The sequence below is a fragment of the Paroedura picta genome, chromosome 5, assembly GCF_049243985.1.
Source record: "Paroedura picta isolate Pp20150507F chromosome 5, Ppicta_v3.0, whole genome shotgun sequence".
In the NCBI taxonomy this organism is placed as follows: domain Eukaryota; kingdom Metazoa; phylum Chordata; class Lepidosauria; order Squamata; family Gekkonidae; genus Paroedura; species Paroedura picta.
Window position 1 is genome coordinate 107,473,041 of NC_135373.1, and position 10,183 is coordinate 107,483,223.

At 46.6% G+C, this 10,183-nt stretch overlaps 1 protein-coding gene across 1 annotated transcript in view; it reads right to left on the bottom strand.

The window, feature by feature from the left end:
• The window catches only part of CHPT1 (choline phosphotransferase 1), a 20,596-nt gene extending 10,730 nt beyond the window's left edge, over positions 1-9,866 (bottom strand). Inside the window, exons 1-2 of the mRNA XM_077339769.1 lie at positions 9,147-9,866; positions 2,258-2,405 (exon numbers count right to left, since the gene is read on the bottom strand). Of these exons, the coding sequence (XP_077195884.1) occupies positions 2,258-2,405; positions 9,147-9,851 (853 nt within the window). The 5' untranslated portion in view covers positions 9,852-9,866. The remainder of the gene's footprint in view (positions 1-2,257; positions 2,406-9,146) is intronic.
• Between the last annotated feature and the right edge of the window lie 317 nt (positions 9,867-10,183).

Consider the following 10,183-nt stretch of genomic DNA (forward strand, 5'->3'; position numbering starts at 1 on the left):
TGCCATTTCTGAGAAAGATAGGTGGCTGGTTATATTTAGCCTATTTCCTACCAATGCACAATAAGGAAGCTAAAATGCCCCCAGCAGGGCCTTACACTCTGTGGGGGCTAACCTATTAGTCATTCCCGGTCCCAAGGAAGCTCACCTGGCCTCGACCAGGGCCAGGGCCTTTTTGGTCCTAGCGCCAACCTGGTGGAATGAGCTCCCGGAAGAACCGCGGGCCCTGCGGGAATTGGCATCATTCCGCAGGGCCTGCAAGACGGAGCTCTTCCACCAGACTTTCGGTTGAGGCTGGGCAGCAAGAAGATCTAGCCCCCCTCACAAATGTGACGGTTGCGTCTGTCATCTGCCCCCCTTTTCCTTCTTAGTGGGTGTAGAATTGGGTTAGTTATATTGAATTTTGCTGCCATTCTTGTCTTAACTTTTGTATTAATTGTATTATGTTTTATTGTGCTTTTATTGTTTTAGGGGATTGGTTTTATGTGATCCACCTCGAGCCTCCGGGGGGGGAGGCAGGATATAAATTAAATAATAATAATAATAATAATAATAATAATAATAATAATAATAATAATAATAATAATAATAAGCAAATGTCCCACTTTAGCAAACATACTTGGGCATGAAGTCCCTAAGGAATGTGAAAAGTGTGTGGAGGGATGGAAATCAGGGGGGAAATTCTCACATGGATTCCCTCCGCCCATTTTCTCAATGAGAAAAATTGGAAATTGGGGAACAGTTGAAAAACTTCTATGAAGTAGTTTCTCTATTGGAATTATTGTTGAAGATTTCATTTGGTCAGTTGAACAGTATGAATATTTTTGTATGTAAGACTACTAAAGAATTGAGTGTTTTCAATTCTATAAAGTTTAACTTGATAGACAAACGTGCTGGTAGTCAGTACGGGGCTTTCTTTTTTTAGTTGTCTATTTTTTATATTTTCATCTTTAATATATAAATTATGCACTTCATGCTATTAATTATTTAATTAAATTCTGGGTCATCTATACCACTTCCTTCTTGATTGATGCCTCGGGTTAGTTTACAACATGGCATTAAATAGTGTCACCTTATAGACTCAAGTGGATAGCCATGTTGGTCTGAAGTAGTACAACAAAATTTGAGTCCAATGGCACCTTTAAGACCAACAAAGATTTATGCTTTTGTATCACAATATAAAAGCCCAAAACATACAATTACAATGGAGATCAATAAAGTTTAAAATACAGTTAATCTGTTCCACATAATATTTCTGGTAAGGCCTTGAAGGAGGTGTGTGTCTCATGGCTTAAGTGCCACTCAGTGTTTAACACCCACTCAGGACAGCTGTCCCACTGCTGAGTGCCTCCTCCTCCCACCAGCTTGCTTGTCTGTCCAGTGGCCAGCCAATCACCTTCCGTCCCCCACTCCTGACCACTCCCTCCTCTTTCCACTTCCCTCTGAGGCTTGGAAGCTGCAGGTCCCTGCCGTGTGAGAGCTGCACCTGCTGGTGAGTTCCATAACAACTGCCTGCAGCCTTTCCTGGTCCTGGGGGGAAGGCCATCCACAGAGTTCTTCCACTCCAACCCCCTAATCTAAGGCCCATTCTATTCCTGAATGCAATGGGCTTGGTCCCTAGTTTAATATAAAATTGGTTAAAAATTCAAAACTGCTAGCCCTGTAATGGCAGGGGGCGCTGGTTCCTGGCTCTGGTTGAGGCCAAACGTATTTCTTTGAGGCCAGAGACCCCTAGCCAGATTGCATTTGCCGATCATAGGGCTCTGTAACAGATATATTCAGGTAGACAATCCCTTAAATATGCAATAAGCAATTAAAACAATAAGACATGATAAGGTTTAATGAGGAAGTATTAAATATATTTCAGTTCCCCCACCCTCTCCAATGTTATTATTTTTTTTTTTTGCAACCCTCGCTCCATAGCTTCCAAATGTCCAGAAATTTTTCAGCTCTACTCCCAAGGGCATGTGGGCATGGCAGTACATTGCTCGGCCATGGAAATGGCTTGCAAGAGCAACTTCAGATAATCTGAGAATCTAATAATGTCACTTTGCTAAAAACGGGGTTGGGGGCTAAAACTTCCCATGGTAGTACACTTGGGAAGAGAATGTTAACTAAACTGAATTTGACCTACACCCTAATACTACACACGTAGCACTAAGTTTACTGATATCCTTTAAAAGCATATCTAATTTCTACTTATGGCTTTTTTCGGCATACCTGTCAACTTAATTAACAGAAACAATTGTTTTGAAATTACCTGTGGAAACAGAGTCACAGCCATGGTCAAAGAGTTCCCCCAAAGGAGAACTGCTGTTGGTTCTTCTGGCTTGTTTCCCATCAATAGCATCCAGTGACTGGTAAATGAAGAGCCCTAATGCACATGAAAAGAGGACCCAAGGAGGAGCCTGAAAGAAATACAAAAAGAGAATCCATTTTGGCACCATTTAACCAACGACTGAAACATTTGGCTAGCAGCATGTGCAGAATAGTCCTTAAAAACAAAGTGCACACGTCAGAATTCATTGAGCCGGCTGCCGGCAGTTGAGTAATAATAGTAACCATGGTCATCATCTGAGGAGGCAATATACTCTGAACTATAATGATTTTTCTAACTGGGACATAATGCAAGTTGTGCTGATAGCTTGAGGGATGTTATTTATTTACTTCATTTATAGTCTTTCTTCTATCATAGACAGCAATGGAGTTTGCATAGGATTCATTCAGACCAGGTCAAACTCTTCTGAATTATGTGCTCTCTGATCATACCGCAGAGTCCAACCCTACCCATTTTCAATGACACACAATTGCTCTGCTTAGCTTAACTCTACCATTCATGTGTTCCAGAAAAATTAGTTTTAGGTCATTTTTAATAAAGAACTTGTCGGAGGGGGGAGGAAAAATGTGATACAACCTGGATCTCCAGATTAGAGGCCACCATTCTTAACCAAGCTGGCTTTCAGCTTTTACACCGCATTTTCCCTAGTCTAAGGAGTCTCAAATCAGCTTACAATCTCCTTCCCTTCTTCTCCCCATGACAAGCACCTTGTGAGGAAGGTGGAGCTGAGAGTTCTCAGTGAACTGCAACTGTCCGAAAGTTACCCAGCAGGAAGAGTGGAGAACCAAACCTGTTTCTCCAAATTGGAGTGCACCTCTCTTAACTACTACACTATGCTGGTTGCCTTTAAGACATGGCAGAAATGCAATCCAATTCTGAAACAGTTCCCTTTCTGTCTTTAACTGTCCAAAGAGGACATAAAGCACAACTCATGTCATATGTTTTATTAAGACCAACCAAAATAATACCAATAATCTGTAGGGAAACCTTAGTAAACTGTGGCCCTGTGATGCCATGGGATGCAGGGAGCAAATTGAAAGCATTTGCTACCTAGGTCACTTCCTCAGTCACAAGTATGAGAAATGTCTAAAGGTCACCAGTAGCTATCTGACTAATTACATGTGGGATTTTTGATACAAGCAATATATCAAATATTAATATAGTTTTTGATAAGGTAATGTTTTAACTATTTTCTAGGTTCAATTAACAGCAGGCAGTCCAAACAATAAAAATATTAAATGAGCAAGCCTTTCCAAATAACTTCTACTTTTAAAGGAAATACTGTAACGCTGTTTCTCAAATGGAACCTTCCTTTCTTATATCACATACATCCAATTATAATCCCCTGATGGCACTTAGATGCACTTCTATGGGCCAAGGACATGGCACCTCTTCAGGCAAATCCTGTTGACTTGCAGCTCATATTTTGGAATACCTGATCCCTGAGTCCCTGCAGTCCAGTTACCAATGAGATAAAATTGGTCCATTTTGCACACATTCTGATAATTACTTCCATCATGCCTGGAAAATGTTAATTAAATATTGTTCAAAGTGAGAGCAGAGCAAACTGAGCCGATAAGGGGGAAAGTGTCAGGTTTGTTTAGATTTATGAACCCAAAGGTTAAGCTGCAAAAATAATTTTTAAAAATTTCCAAATATTTATTACATTATTGCTTTAGGATGCTTTGGACTGATCCTGCGTTGAGCATGGGATTGGACTAGATGGCCTGTATGGCCCCTTCCAACTCTATGATTCTGCATAAAGTGCTCTAGTTTATTGCATAAAGTTCACTAGCAGGAATATCAAGGCTCTCTCAGCCTCACCTCCCTCACAGGGTGCCTGTTGTGGGGAGAGGAAAGGGAAGGCGAATGTAAGCCACTTTGAGACTTCTTCAGGTATAGAAAAGCGGCATCTAAGAACCAACTCTTCTTCTTCAGTGATATCAGGGCTCTCTCAGCCTCCCCTCCCTCACAGGGTGTCTGTTGTGGGGAGAGGAAAGGGAAGGCGACTGTAATCCGCTTTGAGCCTCCTTCGGGCTGAGAAAAGTGGCATATAAGAACCAACTCTTTCTTCTTCTTCTTCTGCATTTCCACATGTGTTAAAACCTGTTTGGTCCATTCTATGTTGCTCTACTCCATGTGCAGTTACAAATGTGATGTTTTAAAATCATGATGACTATGTGATTCACAGATGTTTTTTAAACAATCTGAACTAATGCAATTTATGTAATAAATATTTGCTAATATTTAAAATTATTTTTACAGCTCAACCTTTGGTTTTTCTTTTTGGTTTTGCATTGTTTAGATTCAGTGCCACGAAACTTCAATTCTGCCAGACTGGATTTGATATAAGTGCCATTTGAGGTTCTTAGACCCACCCACACCTCTGATATGTACTTCTACAAATGTGAAAAATTATCTCCACTAACCAGTCGTATTTCTTCAACTGAGGGGAGTTGCTGCCAATTGACACTCAGCAGCACCACAGAGGAGTATACTGTGTGTTGCAAGAACTAATGTTTAACAAATGTTGCAAGAATCCCCAGTGCGAAATACTGGTGTGCACTAAGCAAATATGCCTATGTGTATGGTAGTGAAAGCTGCAAGACTGGCAAGTTTCTTATTTATGAAGTGATACGTGAAAAAATGGAAGTATCTGTAGAAACTCACAATTTAGTGGAACTCTGAAGTTGGAAGAGGATTTATTTGGACTAGAAGAAAAGAGTTCAACATTGCACTCTGCAGATCTGGGAAGGGGGAAAGCAAATGGATACTGGCAGGAATAGTGAAGGGAGGGCAGTATACAAATGAGATAGACAGACACCAAGTGGAGGACAGACATTCAAAGGGGTAAGGAAACCAGCTGTCAGCCTCTGAGGTCACAATGCAGCTATCGCTGAAAACAAAGTATCACTTCCCCAAACTGCTTATAAATTGTTTAGTGCAGGAAGACAGACGAAAGTAACTAGAAATAACAAGTGGAGCTGTTGTGAGACTCTTTCAACAGCAGATACTCAATGGCTGAAGGGATTAAGTCTCATGTTTCACTGGGAAAGAACAGAACACCCAGTCCTCTTCCTATGGAGGCAACTGAAAAATCTTCCTGCCACAGTCTATGCATTGACGATGCTTAACTGTCTCTCTCTTGAAAGACCATTTTAATCTTGCAATAGCAATTTTTACCAACCTTTCATTAATCGTTACTTGAATCTATAAGTTTTCCATGGCCTGTCTCTGCATAACCAACCCAGTATTCATGCCTGGTCTCCCATCCATCCAAATAATAACCAGAGCTGACTTTGCTTAGCTTCTGAGATCGGATGAGATTGGGCTAGCTTGGGCCAGCCAGGTCACGGCTTACGCTGGAATATATTTGGGCAAATACAGGGCATCGCAAGGTTCCTGACGCAGTGCAGCTCCTTCATGAGTAGAAGAACAAAAGCAGCAACACTTGGTTTTGTAAAACCTGCTAGTTTTCACAACATGTGTTTGATGCCCACTGGGCAAAACCAGAATCAAAGACTACTGCAATTATTGGTACTTTGGTGTTCACAGAATCACAGTGTTAGATGGGGCCATCTAGGCCATCTAGTCCAACCCCCTGGACAATGCAGGATCAACCTAAAGCATCCATGAGAAGTATCTGTCCAGCAGCTGCTTGAAGACTGCCAATGAGGGGGAGTTCACCACCTCCTTAGGTAGCCCCTTCCACTGCTGAATTACTTTGAAATCCCCCCCAGACATCTAGCCAGTTCTACATGTAATTTAAACCCATTACTACGGGTCTTATCCTCTGGTGCCAACAGGAGCCGATCCCTATCTTTCTCCAAGTGATAACCTTTCAGATACTTAAAGTAATCACAACTCCTCTCAATGACCATCCTAAACTTGGATCATTGTGGAATCTGGAGCATAATGAGACTTACAGAGGTTTCTTTTCTTTTTTAAAGACAAACAGAGCAGAATCTTTTTTAAAATGCAGAGATGACCTGTTACTTCCCCATGTGTCAAGAAAGTAATATTTTATCAGTATCTGCCTCTATTCCTGTAGTGAGAAATAAAGGTGCTATTACTGAAAAGCCCTGTCACTGCCAACTCTGCTTCACCTTTGAATGCAGGTAGTCCAGATAGCAGAGCTTGCATAGCAGATTAAGTGGAGGGCTGGCCAACATGGGAGGAGGTGGTCCTTCAGGTACCCTGGCCCCAAGCCACTTAGGGCTTTAAAGGGCACTATGAATCATGCCTGAAAATAAATCAGCAGCCTATGCAGATCTTTCAGCACTGGGGTGATATGAGGCCTGTATCCAGCTTGACCACTTCATTTTGCCTGAGCTGAAGTTTCTGGACTGTTTTCAAAGGCAGCCCCACATAAGCCACAATATGGGAACCTAACCTGAACATAATCACTGCATGGATCACTGTGGCTAGATTATGCTTTTTGAGGAACGTCTGTAGTTGATTAAAACAATACCTGTGCTATAGGATACCTGAACTTCCAACTGCAGGCCGAGAGTAGAACCACTGAGCACAGTTCCCTCAACTCAATCAGCCTCTTCAGAAGGATACTGGGGGCAATTATATTAAATACAGTCCAGGAGAATCAACAGGAGTCTAGGAGAATCCCCTTATCAATCTCTTGGGAAATACCTCCCAGTTAAGAAGGTTCCCTAAGATGGGAACAGTAGGATTAACATCAAACCAGATCTAAGCAAGGAAAGTGCAAAGTTGTCCATTAGAAGAAGAACTAACCCAACTAACCTCTTGGGCCATGCTGAACTATTAGCACCTGTAGTGGATGATGGCCTGGTAGAGAGATAACTGATGAATCCTAATTCTATACTTTTGCATTGGTGTTCCCTCTTGAAGTTTTTTATAACAGCACAAAATCCTTTAGAGAAGCAACAGTATGTCCTGGATGACTATGCATCTGATAAAGTGACACCAACCCACAAAAGTTATGATGGACTAAAATATTAATAGTCTTTACAGCATCACTGCACTCCTGTTTAATTTAGTCATGAACCTGTGCTGCATAACCATAAGTGGATTCATAAAAAGCCACTCTGGACAGTTAGAGGTAATTCTGTTCCTGCTCCCATTCCTGCTCCACCAGAACTAGATAAGTATCCAGAGTGAGTTTGTACATCAGATAGCCGTCATTAGAACACAACGGTGTGTGTGTACACTTGTTAAGTGCTGTCAAGTCATTCCAACTTACGGCAACCCTATGACTCTATAACCATCCAAATGTCCTACTGTTAGCCTTGTTCAGGTTGTGGCTTCCTTGACTGGGTCAAATTGTCTCACGTTGTGACTTCCTCTTCTTACCGTTATCTTTTCCAGTAACTCTTTGTCTTCTCGTAATGTGACCACAGTACAATAGCCTCACTTTGGTCATTTTCACTTCTGTGGAAACTTATGCTTTGATTTAGAACCTATTTGCCTTTCTGGTGGTCCATGTAATCCATAAAACACTCCCCCGATACCCACATTTCAAATGAATCTTCTTGTCAGCCATCTTGATTATCCAACTTCCACATCCATACACAGCAGCAGCAAATACTATGGGGTGAGTGATCTTGATCACCAACAATGCATCCATCCCCTTCAGGATCTTTTCTAGCTCCTTCATGGCTGCCCTCCCCTGACCCAATCTCCTCCTGATTTCGTGGCTGTAGTCTCCTTCTTGGTTGACGAAAGACCATGGGAGCTTCCCTTCTCCTACACATTGTGAGAGTCTGTATGACCAAAGTTACCCCTACAGAAACACTGCAGCACTGTGTTTGTGCAGCCATAAGTAGTATCCAGGGATAGTCAAACTGCAGCCCTCCAGATGTCCATGGACTACAATTCCCACGAGCCCCTGACAGCAAATGCTGGCAGGGGCTCATGGGAATTGTAGTCCATGGACATCTGGAGGGTCACTGCTCTAAACCGACTGCCCAGGCAGGAGGAGAGAAGGTGTATTGAGTCACTGACCTCTTATGCTGCAGGCACTTGAGCCTCAAAAGCAGGTCAATCCAGGCAAGAAGCAAACTGGATTATCTGTCAAAGGCTCTGTCAAACTCGGTGCAGGATTTAAGAGCACTCGGGAGCTCTGGCAAAGTCAGCCAGCCCCGCCCTCACCTTGGCAGTAGGTGCTCTTCAGCTGATCCTCCTGACAGGGCTTGAGCTACATTCCAACAGCGAGGAAGAGGCACCCTCTTCCTGTACTACAGTGTTTATACCCAGCAGTCCGCTTCCTGGCCTCCAAGTGCAAAACTGCATCTTCCGCCCAAGGACAGCGAGAAATGCCTGCTGCTCTGCGACACCTCCCCGCACGGACCGCGACAGAAAAAAAACGCTCCCCCACTTTTTTTTGGGGGGGGGGTGTCAAAGCCCTCCCTTCCTCTGCTGCTCCAGCTCCACGGCTGGCCTCTCCACACCCGCTGCCGTCAGCACGAGTGACTTGGGCAAGCTGGGAAAGAGTCGCTAATCTCGGTGCGGGTCAGCCGATTCTGCAGAAGGGCGCCTGTCTGCCTGCTTGCCCGCCCGCCCGACGCCGAGCCCGACCAACCGGTTTCCACAGGCGGCTCTGGCTCAAGCGCGGTCAGTCCCGGGCTGAGTTGCCTTCCCAGGGCTTTTCTCTCCCCCCAAAAGTTCCCGCCACGTTGACCGCGGCCCTCCCCTCCCCTCCGGTCGCGGGCTCCTAGGGCGGCTCAGCCCCGCCCTCAGGCCCGCCCGCGCAGCCCCCTTCCCCACCGCCGCCCTTCGAGGGCCCGTCTCCCCGTCCAGCCGCCCGCCCTCCTTCGCTCCCCCCCCCGGCGGGTACCTCCTCGGTGGCGCTGGGGCAGTAGGCGAAGAGCAGCAGGGTGGGCAGCAGGTTGGCGACGAAGCCGCCCAGGGTGATGGCGTTGGGGGCCAGCCAGAGGGGCGCGCGCTCCACCAGCCAGGCCCAGTAGAGCTGCAGCGGCGGCTCCAGCAGCGAGCGCCCGGACGCGCTATAGCGGTGCTGCTCCAGGCGCCTCAGCTGCGCCGCGCTCAGGGGCTCCGGCAGCGCCCACCGCCAGCCCATGACGCCCGGCCCTGGCCCTGGCCCTGCTCGCCTGCCTGCCTGCCTGCCTGCCTGCCTGGCCCGGAGCCCCGCGTCGACAGAAGACGCCGGGCGCGCCGCGGCGGGGCGGTGGAGGCGAGGCGGAGGGCAGGACTTGCGAGCCGCTGCAGCTGCAGCTGCGCCGGCGGGAGGCGAGCAGGAAGTCGGCCCCTGCGAGGAGGCCGCTGCTCGCCGCCCGGCCGAGGCGTGGGCAAGAGGCGGGCGCGGCCTGGCCGCTGGAAGCGCGGTGGCTCTCTCGCCGCCACTTTTGCGCACGGGGGGCTGGCCGCAGGAGGGCGGCCAAGGCGGAAAGGGGCTCGGCAAGGAACGTGCGCCTCCAGCTGCCTGGCCTCCGCACGGGGGAAGAGAAGCGCGGGGAGGCACCCGGCGAGATGGGTCCACCAGAGACCCTGCTAGGCCAGCTTCCCTCCGGAGAACCAACATCAGGGCGAGGAGGCAGCCAAGTCCCCTCTGGGGTCTGGAACTCCGAGCATTAATGCCACTGAATGGGGAGTTTCCTGTAGGCGGCCCCCCGAGGACCCTCCCCCCTTTTAAGGTCCCAGGCAGGATCGAGGGTCTCAGCTTATGAGTGGCTCAGAGCCAGATGGCTTCCCTGCGGGAGCCAGTGGATTCCAACAGCCTAGCCTAGGTAGGATCCTCCAGGGACCTCGTCCGTTTCAACCTGAATGTAACCAATCCCCCGCAGCCTAGGCTGAACCATTGTTCAACTTGTGTATATATTTTGCGGGGGAGAGAGTTGATATGGGATGTTTCAG